Genomic DNA, 15,184 nt, shown 5'->3' on the forward strand with positions numbered 1-15,184 from the left:
CCAACCTAATAAAAGTAACACTTTTTAAGTTTAGTAAACCTCATCTACAATGCGTAGTACCTGCACAACGTCTTTCTCAAGGGCGTCTTTCTGCTGATGACTCATTCCTCTAGGAATTCATCAACTCTTATGCTTTCTAACGACTAAATCATGTTCTCCTCCACACGAACTGTTTAGTCAAAGTACCGTGTGTCAACAGTAGGTGAGCATTTATTCTTAAAAGAGCTGCTGGTGTAAAGAAATTCCCCTATGAATTTTTAAGCACCTGATGTAGACAGTCTGAAGTCTGCTATGCTATAATTCACTGCAACTGGTCTCTAGTATATCAGTGCACAGCATGAAGCAAGTATGTGGTACTGAGTGTCCTGATTTGCAAGTTCGAAATTGCAAGCTGAACTTGCAATTCAAGCTGAACATGAATTCAGTTGAATTGTTCAACTGAACAATGGAAAAACTGAACAATGGAAATCTCTCAACTGTTTCTGAAGTTAAATTTTACACAACATATGCAGTGTTATCACCACCTGATCATTACAAACTTAGTACTAAAAAATCTTTCAGAAATATTTCTGGATGTATTGTTCCCTCCAAATAAGGTTCCAAGTCAAGTCTTTCCAGCTGAATCTATCATTTTGTTGCTTATTTTTTTAAAGGAAGAGAATCACAATATCAATAAAACAGAACTCAGAAGATCCTATCATCTCCTGTATTATCTATAGCATTCAGAACGTTACTTGTTTGTGCTATCAGTTTTTTATTCCCCTCTCCCCATCTCTGTTATGTACATGGCATCATCTACTCAACTCTAGTCACTCCTTGCAGCCTGACTGTGCCTTTCCTTTCACCCTTTTCCCGTAAGGTGGCTGCTGCTTCTCTCTTCCTTGTTCTTATTTGCTTTGTTCTAAACAGTATTTTCCCATTCCAAACAAATTAGACAGCTTACTTGTTCCTCTTGAATGACAAAAAGTAAAGCAGTAGGAGTACAGGAGACAGATCACCTTTACTATTAATCCTGACTCCTTAGGAAGCTGCACAGAAACCAGATTATGGAAACCAGATTGCGGAAACTAAGAAATACCCTGAACAGACAACCACAGTAGGAACAATTGCTACGTAGTAGCAAGTTTCTATTATGCATATGTAAAAATATTCTTCTTGAGATCAATAGTTTGAGCAAGCTTTAGTAAATCCGGTGGCAAAATGCCACAACTAGCACTTAAATGAGGATGACTGTGCTTTGCTTTTCAGGCTATTTTTTCAAAGCAAAAAAGTCACCACTACATAGGTCAACATGACTTACTTTGTGTTTCAAGTATAGCAAAACCTTGAATAAAAAGCTTTTTATTTTAAACTTTGTCAGGGAAAACTAAAATGACTTCAACAATCATGTGGCCTCCTTGCATAATTTTACTTGAAAAAATCTGAATTTCTGAAGGCTTTGTGAAGACGCCAAGTTCCTGCATAGCACTCAAGCAAGTTACTCATGGTCAAGAGCATTCTGTTTCCAAGCAGACGACAGTTCTTTCTCTACCCCAAGAAGGGATACTTTTTTCTGACTTGACAGAAATAAAATAGGGGTCAAGAATTCCTGCCTCCACTTAAACAAGATACCATTTGGTCTCCTTTACAAATCAGTGATTCCTCCATGGGCAAGAACTTGCTTACTGAGCAAGATATGAAGATACACCCATGTGAGACTCTTGCTCCCAGTTCCTCTACTGAGGATACAAAGTGACTTTGGGGATATTTTTCCCAAGAAGACTTCTTGAAAACATCTTTGTACTCCAAATAAAATAAATCAGTAAAACAAAATTAATACAATAAATAAAACTAATAAAATAAATATAGTAGTATCTCATACTTTTCTCCAACAAAACCATACTGAGATAGAGTTGATTTGGAGGGTGGACAGGGATTAGTGGAGAGAAAAAAAAGCAAGTACACTTTGGATAATTCAATTCAACAGAAAGATTTGAAAATTAGTTCTAAAAGTCAAGAACAACCTTTACCTGAGCAACTGTCCTCATCATCAGAGATAGGCACTTCCCTTTTCAATAGCATTTCCAGCTCTTCAGTTTCAGCAACATCAACAGGCCTCTCTCCATGCTTATTGGCCTGAAATGGATTTCCACCATGTCGAAGCAACAACTTCACAATCTGCAGCATTAAATAAAGGAACTTTTAGGTTTTCCAAAAGCATTAATTCACTGACATAAAAATCTTCCATTGGACGCGAAAGGTGGATAATGTGAAACTGAATTCCAAACTTCTATCTGTAAAGTTGGTAGTGCAAACCAAGACTTCAGCAACTAAAATGCAAAGACCAAGTATCCATAATCTGCTTGCTAGAAAAGCTAATGGAGAAGATTAAAGAAAGTTGACCATAATTATACAGACACAGTAACATCAGAAAGAAACACAGCATTGCCTTTTTTGTTCTTACTGTTCTGGCATCACTTCACACCAATTCACCTTGTTCCTCACCTACCAAGCTCTCCACTCTTCTGAACTTAATTCACCTCCTTGCTACAAGATTTATACCATGTAAATATAAGGAACAGGGCAAGTTTTTCAAGTAGCAATATTACAGGTTTCCACTGCATTTCAGAAAGGTTCTGTTAGGATCCAAGTGTCGCTGGAGGAACAAACTATCCCTTGTCCCCAAGTGAATGTCATACAGTGAAACTATCAGTGTCTGTCGTTAAGGGCAGAATTATTAAAGTTGCAATGATACTAAGGCTGCTGCATTTTCATCATGTATCCAGTATCAGTTACTTGTTGTTGTTGTTGTTGTTTTTTGGTCTACACGCTAAGAATGTGAAAATTTAGCGGACAGTAATAAGGTTGCAATATGCAGCAGGGTTTTTTTGATACATAACATCACTGAGATGGTCAGAGATTCCAAGACCAGACCATTCTGTACTACAATTTCATGCAAGCTCTACCTAAAGACCAACTTTTCTTTTGACATCCATAAGAAACCATTACTAAATCATTAATAAAAATTTCACAAATCTGACTACTGTATTTCTTTTCTCTAATATTTCCAGAAGATCTTTCCAAACTGGATAGCTTGTTTGAAAGATATATTTTATTTATACATAGTTTATACTTTTATAAAGCAAATCACACAGAGCAATTAAATGGAGACATAAAAAGAGAGAAGAGTCATTCTTGCACCTGGTTTAGAGAAAACAAATTCAGAAGTGTGTAGAATACCTATGATGCTCCATTTATCTTCTCCTCTAAGTCACTATGTACGAGTATTGGAAAAAATAGTACGGATGTGCATACCACTGTTCTGTTTCAACGTCCGCAGACAAACATATAAAAATAACTGTAGCATTTATGTTATATATATTTAAAGGTATAACATTATTAAGATATATTACTATATATATAATATATATTATTATATAATCAAATGATTAACTCAAAATATATACATATTAAATAAGCTATATTAGTTATATATTATTACGCAGCAAGTATATGAATAGTAAAATTACGCATATAATGAACAACATAATAAATATATAATATTATTATAATGCATAAAATATAGAATTGTTTATAATACGTATATATTATATAGATTAAAATAATTTTCTACAAAATATCATATATTATTATCAGATAAATAGAGGGATAGATGATTATATATAAAAGCATATCTTACATCCCTGTATGAATTCAAATAAAAACATTTCTTTAGACCCGCAATATATGGTTTGGAGACATTTTATTATTGAGAATTCTACATGGTATAAATCTGTTAAAAATAACTAAAATATCTATTTATTTAAAAATATAAGTGAAATTTAAGACATTTAAGAAAGCAGATACTGGTAGAAAATATCTCGCAATAGAATTATGATGAAATACAAGACAGAAAAGAAAACCAAAAAAGCTTTAAGATGTCCCCAAAACAGCAGAAACAGTATTATAAAACCCCACAAGATCAGTCAGGATAGTTAGGGTTTGTCCTAATGACTGAGCATTTCAAACCACTTATTCCCTTACTCCCACAGCACACTCACATTTCTGTGCCCACTACTAGCAGAATCATGAAGTGGCGTATCATCGTCCAAACCCTGTGTGTTCACATCAGCTCCTGCTGCAATCAGGACTTTAGCAACATCATAGTAACCAACATTACAAGCTTCATGCAGTGGTGTCCAACCTATAATATAAAGAGTGGTAAATGTAAGTTTGAAAGGTAAGAGTTTGTTTGCTTTCTCCTATACTACAGATCTCTATGATCTTGAAACACTTCAAAATATACTCACGGAGCAGTTCAGAAAAAGGTAACACCATCCATCTAGTGAGCACATGCTTACCAACCTTAGCCCTCACAACAAACTAAAGATTTTTATTTCCACACCAATAATTTTAAGTTCAGTTGCTCCTCATTTTCTGCAGTAGAGCCTCAACCAAAGACAATGACAATTCTGTATTTCCTACTCTTCATACCTCAATCTCCTCTCCTCCACCTGATGCCTCCCATTTCATAGACACCCTGAACTTCCAGGCTGTTCTTTGATAACTTTCCAAACTCCAATTCTGGAAGGGGATTCAACTTCTGCTTTATAACATAGCCAGTGCAAGTCTGGAACAGTTTATTCATGCCGCATTTTGTAAGTAATGGTCTTGTACCTCTGTTCAGAAACCCATGATTTACCTAGTCCTTCATTAAAGAAATTCCTTATCTTCACCTCTCACTCAACTTCTGACCTTACACTTATTTAAAAAAAACAAACAATAAAAAGAAAAATCAAACAAACAACCAACCTGACTACAAAAGAAAAAATCAACCACCAACAACAAAAAATAAGGCTTCTAACTTATTCTGTAGTAAAACATGTCTTCCTGATCTTCATAAACTAATTTTTTTTTCCCATAATCACTTGGCTCATTCACTTCTAGCACTGCCTGGCTACGACGCTTTTCTTTCCATTTTCTTGACATTTGCCTTTTTTCCACTCATCCACAGCAAAAACACTATTCTGCTCCCAATCTTTTGATCTCTGTCTTCTTCCTCCTAACAATGACACACTTAATTCTCTCCACAGTTCATACTTCTCAATGTTTTACTGCTTTGCCTTTCCATCCTATCAAAATATCTAGCCAGCCAACACTAGTCCTGGCTTGCTCTCAACATCTGTTTCCTTTACTCCTGTTCTCACACAGCAATATTGTTTTGGCAAATACTCCATGAGCAGGGTACTTCCTCCATTACTAATTCATTTTCTCCTCCTTTAGTTCCACCAACTTCTTTAATTCTCTAAACTTTACTGCATCCTAAATTCTTACTTTTCTCTACTCATGACTCACTTCTCGAATCTTCCTCTTCTTCTTGACTTCTTCCTTTGCACAGGAATTTGAAGCTCAGCCACCTCTTCTCACTTTGGATTACCAATGGAAATAATCTCACTTGATCCTGAACATATATTCCAGTGCTTTGAATGGAACTCCTAATGACTTGCTTCCAACTGATTTCCTGAACGAGCTCTCCAGCATTCTCATCTTTTCATCTACTTCTAAAATTAGTTACTTGTCTGTTCTGGGTCTGCCTGGAATGAAGTTATGAAGTTAACTTGTAGCAGCCCATATGGTGCTGTGCTTTGCATTTGTGGGTAAACAATGTTGGTAACACACCAGTGGTTTGACTACTGCTGAACAATGCTTGCAGTACTAAGGCTTTCTCTCTCTTTTGCCCTTCTCCCCTAAGTAAACAAGCTGGAAGTGGGCAAGAAGCTGGGATGGAACACAGCCAGAACAGCTGACCCAATCGGACCAAAGAGATATTCCATATTTATGAACTCACGGTCAGCAATAAAAACATAAACGAAAGGAGTAAGAAGTGGGGGTATTTGTGGTTACAGCTGTTACCATGCAAAGCAACCACTGTATATGCTGAGGTCCAGCTTCTCAGGAAGTTGTAGGACATCACTAAGTAGCAAAGGAATTCCTTTTTCCTTTGCTTGCACATGCAGCTTTTACTTTTCTAAACTATCTTTTTCTTGATCCAAGATGTTTCTTCCTCATCTTTCTCTATTGTTCTGCCAAAAAGGGGCAATGAGAGAGTAGCTGGGTGGGCATCAGGCAGCTAGTCAAGGTTAACCCACCACAACATCCCAGGTATTTATACAGACTGGGGAAGAACTCCTTGAGAGCAGCCCTGCGGAGAAGGACTTGGGGATTCTGGTGGAGAAGAAGCTGGACATGAGCCAGCAGTGTGCACCGGCAGCCCGGAAGGCCAACTATGTTCTGGGCTGCATTAAAAGAGTAGTGGCCAGCAGGGAGAGGGAGGTGGTGGTCCCACTCTACTTGGCTCTTGTGAGGCCCCATCTGGAGTACTGCATCCAGGCCTGGGGCTCACAGCACAAGAAAGATGCAGAGCTCTTGGAACGAGTGCAGAGGAGGGCCACCAAGACGATCAGAGGGCTGGAGCACCTCTACTGTGAAGAAAGGAGGGAACTGGGCTTGTTTATCTTGGAGAAGAGAAGGCTCCAGGGAAACCTCATTGTGGCGTTCCAATATTTGAAGGGAGCATATAAACAGGAGGGGGAACGATTGTTCACAAGGGTGGATAGCAATAGGAGAAGGGGGAATGGTTTTAAACTGAGACAGGGGAGATGTAGGTTAGACATTAGGAGGAAGTTTTTCACACAGAGGGTGGTGACGCACTGGAACAGGTTGCCCAAGGAGGTTGTGGATGCCCCATCCCTGGAGGCATTCAAGGCCAGGCTGGACGTGGCTCTGGGCAGCCTGGTCTAGTAGTTGGCGACCCTGCACTCAGCAGGGGGTTGAAATTCAATGATCTTTGAGGTCCTTTTCAACCCAGGCCATTCTATGATTCTATGAACATCTCTTTTTGAACTGTTTCTATTCCCCTTGTGCTTCTATGGGTCTGCCTTCTCCTGAATATCCTCATCTCCCCTCTCAACTTCTCCAAAGATCCCACTGGATTTTACTTCCACTTCCCTTCTCTTCTTCCTCTATAAAGAGGCAGCTTCATCTTCAAATACAAATTCAGTTACCCCAAGAAATCACTGATCTGTTTCTTACCTAAAATCAAAACTGTAGTCCATCTCAATAATATCTTCTCATGATCTCAGCTAACCATACCACGTCATTCTTAACTTCACTGAGACCTGCAACTTCACCTCATCTCACCATTCCCATAGAGAATATAACTCTCCTTAGAACCATTCAGACTCACAACCTGAGCATCTGTAGCAGGCTGCTCCGTAGGTTTAGTCAAAATTCTCATTCGGACTTTCATTGTATTTTTGCTTCCGTTATGCAATGACTACAAAAATTCTAAACTGGTTATTCTGTTAGCTCTGCCAGTTAACAACACCAACAAGTATCCTCAGTATTTTTTTTATTCCCTTGAGATGCCATAAATAATCTTCAAGCTTTATCCTTCATATTGGGAACACAGTCTTTTGGAAAAAAAAAAAAACAAAAAAAACCCACAACCATTGACATTGCTCCTTTTCTTATTTCCCTGCCTTCCCATGATCCACTTACTCCTACTGTGAATGTAAAAAAAAAAAAATGCTTAATGGACAGTGATGAGAAGCAGACAATTAGGAGCGGTTCACGATGCTTATATATGTGCACTTACCATTTGTATTTCTATTTTTTTTACGAGTTGTCCTTGCATTTAAGAGAAGGACATCTACTGAATTCTACCTTTTATAGATGCCTCCTAGATCCCACCCCCACAATGACCCTCATATCTCACCCAATCCTATATCCTCTGATTTATCCTTTTCTTCACTGTTTCATCCCTCCTCATTACCCCAACCCCTTTGTAAGCCATACATCTCTATCCTATACCCCAGTTCCTTCTCACATCCTTTTATACTGGCCAAGGTAAAACAGCAAGTACTTATCTCAGTATGTAAATGCATTTCATTTGGTACCTGGCCAATCAACAACTGGCAATTACTGAACTCTAAGACTGTATCTTCTGTGGAGACATTACTTTGGGAGTCTCACATTTACTCTGCTGGTTTTTTTGTTGTGGTTTTTTTTTTTTTTTTTTTTTAAATCAAAACATGTAGAAATGTAATTACCAAAAGACTGTCAAAAGAAAAATAGGAAAAAGCTTGTCATTGGGTTCTAAAATATCATATAGGAGGTCTTACAGACATAGAGACAGGCAGTACTGACATTTCTTTATCGAAAGGTTACTAAAAGAATGCTAAAAAAAAAAGTAAAATATCAAATAGAGGGCACTAAAAAATATTATAAAGGTTACAATTTACCCTAACAATTACCAATCAGTGATGAAATCAGATACTTATATACCAAAACTAGTATTAATCTAGCAAGCCTAGATGACAATTGTAATCTACCCCAAATCTGTCTGTTCTGGTGCATATTAGCTGTTCCAGTAAGACAATGTACACTACAATGCTACCACCTTCAATACTGTTAGCTTTTGCTTGTCCTCACATGTTCTATAATCCCATTATCAGTTACAGACTTTGGCTAGTACAATTCTTCAAAATTCAGCAAGCACGCACACATTTTTGTATGAAAAGCCCCTATCCACAACTGAAATCTCCACATATTAAAACACCAAATTGGTAACACACCATGTACTAGTGTCCAAGTATCACCATTGCTATCAGAAAAAAAATAAATTGAAGCTTTCCAATTAATTTTAAGTTGTATTTTTTATTTGCATACAGTATGTCAACTTAAACCTCTGCTAATAGCTTCAGTATAATTTTGAGTTCATACAGCTACGCAAGCATATATCAACTTACCTGCAAAATCTTTTACATTAACATTTGCACCTAAGCTGATTAGTTCCTTCACTTGTTTAACATCCCCTCTAATTGCTGCCATATGTAAAGGAGTTTCCCCTCGTTCATTTCTCTTGTTAACTTTGTCTTTTTGTCTCGAAGAGGAGCTTGGAGTTTTCTTTTGTGCTGGTGTTGTTTGCAGAGGATGATTCAAGTTGGAATCTACAAAATAAGTTTTTAAATGGTCATTTAAACTTAGCAGTATTTTTTCTTCATTTTAATGCTTGTATTCGAAGACTATATTTATTAATGAATAATTAGGGATGCGATAGACACTTCACATGTATCAACACAATGGCTACTTGCAATATAAAAAAGGATGCCTTGCAAAGTCTTACTATTTTAAAAATAGGTTTCAAGAACAGACAAATCCTATCCAAACTACAGAAGTTCACATACTCTGGCATAATTTTTTTCTAAAACAAGGCAAAGCATCACCAGTTAATTTATATACAAGTAGACTTTCCCAGCATGAGAGAATAAAGAATATGCCTTTGTCCCCTACAGTATTTCAGAGTCAGAGGAGCTTCATAAAGATACTTCCTCTTGCCATGAAACTGTCTTGTCCTTCTCTACATATAGTTTTAAACACAGCAGGACACAGCTACCTGGCTCTTCCTTTCTTAAGAAAACACAGCGTCCCACCTTAAAATTCAGATTTTGTAAAAACACCTGTAGAACGTCATCATGCATAAAGATTTTTTGTATACAACTGGACCACAGATAATTTGAAGTCCCAAGTCAAAAAACAAGGCATCTCCCTCCCCCATTGAATCCTAAAGAGATTACTCAGTTTCCTTCTAAATGAAAATAGAGAGCTTTTATTTAAATAAATGCATGGTACAGTGTCTGCAAGGTAAAATAATTAAAGGAAGAAAACTGATTTTCAGCTTTTACAGCTATCATAATGCAAACATTCACACACAGCAAATACAGAAGGTCAAGAATTTTTTAGCAAGTTACTCTTCTATGGAAGATGGAATTTTAGCAGAATTTCTAACAATTCAGAAGTCTTCCAATAAAAATCAAGGACTGTAGAAAAACAGCTGGGTTCATAAAATTCTATTGGGGACAGAATTAAACAAGGAGAAATAAGAAGTGTTAGCTTTATAAGATCACCTGGACTGTTGTCTCTTGCTGTCATCTGCATAAGAAGTGCCATCTGTTTGCGCTCTGACAGAGGATAACCAAAAAGAATGCTAACTGGTGTTGATTTCTTATTTCCGGCATCCTTCTTCACTTTCTTTTTCTCCGGACCTTCCTTCTCTGGAAATATTAACGTTAAAAGACTCAAACTGCTGTTTCACTACAACACTTTTCTAGAAATGAAACCATCCTTTCAACGTATGTGAACTGGAGATTGATGACAGCTGATAAAAAGCGGAAATTGCATCTCTAAACCGCTCCACTTGCATTACATTTTGTTACCTGTTTTAATCATACCAGGATAAAAAGCTACCGAGTTAAAGGAAGGAAGGAATAAAAAAATATAAAAGATGAAAAACCTGTTTCACAGCAGTAAGACTGTCACAATTTTAATTTTCAGAGATTCAGAGATACTCAAAAAACTATTTAAGATCAACTAGTTCACCTTCAGCCTCAAATACAGATGACACTCCGCTTTACTTTTCCTCTCTTAAGACACCATGTTAAAAAGTAAGTAAAACTTAATACTTATGTCTGTTAGATAACAGAATGAATTATTCCAGTTCTTAAGCTCATTCTATTAGTTAAAGTTAGAGCAACTTCTTCTCCAAAATTTAAACCCCTCAAAAACATGCAGCAATTTCATATATTTCATATGCATAGCTTCTTTCATTTTATCAGTATTTACTAAAGTTGTTTAACAACACTCCATGTCCACGCTTTCGGCCAGGAGCTCAAATTACACATTTGAATAAACAGATAATTTCTAAAGCTATTCAGTACCTACAAATTCTCATAGGTCTCCAGATTAGTTAAGCGTGCTCAGAAATCAGACAACTTTTTATTACCCTAACAAATTTAAAAGTTGGAACTTTATGCAACTTGGAAACTTTGGTCTACATCTTCCATCCTCTTCAAATATTCTTCCTTCATTCTTCTGCATTAGTTTTTCCGGTACCAATCAGAAGCATTTGGCTTGAAGTATAACAAAACGGCTGATTTGTAAGTAGTCACTAGATATCTTCTTCTGGAACAACATCTCATTATCTTAATATAAGACAAGTATAATACATCTCAATCCATTGTATTTCTTCTGGTACTACTATTCCATACATCTCCCTGCCTGGTAAGTATTTTTAATCTGTATTAGCTTGCATTTATTTATAATGAAGACCATTTATTTCTTCCAGTTACCTCAGCTTTCCAGGCAACTGCTCTTTCACTATCTTGAAAAATTCTTGTTTCTATTTTGTAAGTAGCTTACATTACTTACGTGTTAGATCTATAATATCTACTTTTTTCTTCAGCGCCACTAAGATTACTGCTTGAAAGCAGACATGCTTGGTGATTTGGAATTAAAATTTTTGAAAGGGTTTTTTTTTTAAAGTCTAACTGACACTGTCAAAAGGAAAAACCTGAAGATTATTCTAAAATAGACTCAAATTAACAGAAACAACATCTCAAAATCCTGAGTAAATAATTCCCTTGGTCGCTTTCTCTAAAAGCCCAGGTTTGTGATTAGTTTTTCTGTAGATCCTGTCCATTCTGCCATAATCTGTAACTTTTGGTAGTTTCCCTACCTTCCCCCTTTCCGAGAGGCCTATACACAGTCAGACAGGACTCCACACCCTACAGTTACGGGTAACACCAATTCACCCTCCAGACTTGACTACTACCCACAAAGACATAGGCAGAATTCAGTAAGGAGGAAGAACATCTATTGTCCACTTCCTCTTTTGTGGCTGGCTGAGGTGCTTGACAGTACTTAAATACTAAAATGTGGTTGCAGACTGTTAACTATTAGTTAACTAAGTGTGATTGCCACACTGATCTTATTAGTTCTTTGCGAAGTACCTTGCATCTTATTCTTACTGTAACCAATAACCGTTTGGTAGGTACTGTTCATCCAGTTCCAGTTAACCTTAGTATTTTGGTCATATCAAGGTTGGGGGTTGACGCTAGTGGCAATTTTATTTCAGTACTATCCCTGTGATCTACATTGGTCTTTCAGCTTCCTTTCCTAAATCTCAACCTCAAAACACCTGCATGACAAAAGCTTTATTAAAAGTCTGCCATCTGCAAAGGATGAACGTCTTGCAAGAATCCACTGAAGTAGACTTCGCTAACTTTCTGTAGAGAAGGAAAAATTAATAGAAATGGCATAAAAGAAGCTTAAGTGCCACTGAAGTTCCTAAGTATGAAGCATTCCACATTTCATTAAGTCCTGAACTGATCCTTGTTATCCTCCGTTTTTCTGCACTTCCGTCTTCAGCCTTCTTCGTGCCACTCTTTGTTTCATTTATTTCCCTTTAACTCGTTTTCTGCCTTCCTTGCTCTCTCTAAATCTCATCTTCTAGGCTTGATTACATACACAGGCTGTAGTAATGTAATGCTCTTGAGGCACAGGAAGGCATGTAGGGAGTGCACATCCTAAATTCCATAGTAACCAAATACAAACAGTTATGAGCAAGATCATTTTAAGAATGGAAAGGTACAGAACTATGTACATATAAAAAACACTAAAAAATATATTCATCGTGTTTAAAAAGGACACAAGGCGATCCCTTTTACATATACGAGCGTTGAGATTTCTCTAAACTGTGCATCTCACATTTCTGAGCATCTAAAAATATGTTCAACACTGCTACCCTATCTGCAGAAAATCTGCATATAGGAAAACTTGAAGAAAAAACTACAATGAAATGAAAAAGTTTCAGCTTTTCACTGTGATTATGCCATTCCCTCTCCACAGATAACGTACGCTGTATCCTTCATCAATTAATGTAGCACTCCCATCAAAATGATGCATTTCAGTTTGTCTGGTATGATTTGCTCTGTTTCATAGCTTATGCTATTTAGTGCTCACGATTCTCTTCCAGAAAAACACATACGTTTTCTTTCTGAATTACTCCTTACAATTTTATAGGTATATTCAGCTTGGAAAAATAATGCATCAAAATAATAATGAAATAAATATTTTGATGATATTTCAGGTTCTTTTACAATACATGTATTATATAGGTCTTTACCCGTTTTCTTTCTTTTTTTTTTTAAAATCAATTTTCTAGAAATACTGCAAGTGCAATTTACTCATGTATCATGTTCAGCGTTGTCAAACAACCTCAAGGTCCTACCCAATATTCCAACTCACTGATGGGCTAGCTTTTGCAAAATGTTTCTACATCGTACCAACTAAAACCATCAAATAAAAATGCAGTTGTTCTCCCCAAGTTATGGGCCCCTACCAGCCAAGGGACACATTTATTAAAATTTATGTTAGAATTCATAGGTGTTTTCAGAAAGTCTGAACAGCTCAATACACAAAACAAATACAATCAATAACAAAGCAAAAATAAAAGTGTTTCAGGACTACAGGTGCACCTCATAATTCATTTTCTAGAGTCCATCCTGTAGGAAGATATTCACCTCCTCCTGAATTCAGTTCCGATCCATATGCCCAAAATCTAAAACTACACAATAAAACAATGCAGGGAAAAGGAGTGGAAGGAAGCAAAATGAAAGGAGAAAATCTGATACTTTGCAAGAAAAAAAACCAAGACTGTTGGATACTTAGACACAGACTGTTTTTATTTCTTTATTTCAGTTATTTTTTAATCCAAGGAAAATAACCTACAACTGTTGATAAAAACGTTACACAAAACCACAGAAAAATTATTATAAAAGATTAGGAACTTCTATTGAGCTTACTGCAAAATATATTTAAGATTTGTTTTCAGAGCCCCAAGACTATCATCTCACAGTATGCTCTGCTTCGATCAGCAAGAAAACTCCAACTTAATCTGGCGCCCTGATCATTTAGATATTCTTTATCTTGTGGTAGCAGAGAACTTTTCACAGCTGTGTTCTTGATGTCTGTACAATTTTAAGAGTAATATCTTCCTTAACAGGGAGATAATATCAGTTTAAGAAATTAAGCTTATGTAGAATTTCACTGTAAAATTGACTTTTGAAGCCAATTTAAAAAAATGTACGGTTATTGTTATTACTTAAATTCGGAATACTTTCTGTTTTCAAACCCTATGAAATGTAAATATCATCCTTCATTTTGCTTTCTTGTCACTTTTTGGTGTTCTTCAGTTGTTAGAACACCAGGGAATTTCTTACTTGTTATTAAATAAAATCAAAACTCTTCAAATGGATTCATGTTCAATCGTTGTTATTAAATAGCCTTCGTAATATGTAGCCAAATCTATATGGATAACACTCCTTGTAGGAAAGTAACCTATCAATACAACACTTTTTTTTTTTAAAGTTTAAAAATAGTCAAGCTACATGGAACGGTGCTTTAGGTGCATTTAAGCACCTTTTTTTTCCTGGTAGAAGAGCTTCATGAAATTCACTCATAGAGCTTAATTCCACTGGCAGGAAAAACATCTGAATCACCAGCAATTATTTTTAGACAGTTTAAGCATGATAGAGTATATCTCAAGATAACCAATATATCTATTTTTCTGGATTTCAATACACTACAAATTCTGGGTCAACTAATTTCTAAATATTATAGGAAAATAAATTGGTAAATAACATAATATAGAGATTTCTCAAAACAAATCATGCCAAACTAGCAGATTATTTTATTTCACACAATACCACTTTGGTGAATAAAGGAAATAAAGCAAAAAGAACTTGCCAAAAAATGAATGGAAGTTAAAAGATTAAGTGATATACACCAAGAAAGAAATATCCTTACTACTGACAACAGTAGAAGACAGTTCAAGATGATAAATCTGTAGATGATAAAGTTAAAAGAACAAGAGTTACTGAGATCCATATAATTACAATAACCCGATTTATGTTACTAACACATTATGATTGACTGCTGCTTCCTATACTCAGTATCCAGCAAGTAGTAACATAGTTTTTTTAAGTCGTCCTTTTAATAGCTCCTCTAATCCTAGAGTCTATTGGAAGCATAAGTATACAAATTGTATACAACTACATGGAACGTAGACACAACTGTTTTTTCTGGTTGTCATTTAAATGTTCAAAGAAATGACTGTGTCGTGTTTGGACTACCTTAGAGAAAGAAATTGAAGAAGTCAGAAAACAAAATGGACATATTACTATAAACAGAAAATCTAGACAACCACTTCCAAGGAAAGAGACAAATTAGCGTCTAATTATAACACTTCCTGGTCTTTGTGAATAGCCAACCATGTAAGAAGATTACAGAAATAAAAAAGAAGAAA

The 15,184-nt window shown here is 36.1% G+C and overlaps 1 protein-coding gene across 2 annotated transcripts in view; it reads right to left on the minus strand.

The window, feature by feature from the left end:
- Positions 1-15,184, minus strand: part of ANKRD12 (ankyrin repeat domain 12) — a 63,880-nt gene that overhangs the window by 18,548 nt on the left and 30,148 nt on the right. For both annotated transcript variants that reach the window (XR_002435032.1, XM_021386473.1), the window contains exons 4-7: positions 9,948-10,094; positions 8,790-8,990; positions 4,041-4,183; positions 2,010-2,157 (exon numbers count right to left, since the gene is read on the minus strand). Coding sequence is in view for 1 of the 2 variants with exons in the window: in XM_021386473.1 (XP_021242148.1) it covers positions 2,010-2,157; positions 4,041-4,183; positions 8,790-8,990; positions 9,948-10,094 (639 nt within the window). In the remaining variant the exon portion in view is untranslated. The remainder of the gene's footprint in view (positions 1-2,009; positions 2,158-4,040; positions 4,184-8,789; positions 8,991-9,947; positions 10,095-15,184) is intronic.

The sequence above is a fragment of the Numida meleagris genome, chromosome 2 (genome assembly GCF_002078875.1).
Source record: "Numida meleagris isolate 19003 breed g44 Domestic line chromosome 2, NumMel1.0, whole genome shotgun sequence".
Lineage (NCBI taxonomy): Eukaryota > Metazoa > Chordata > Aves > Galliformes > Numididae > Numida > Numida meleagris.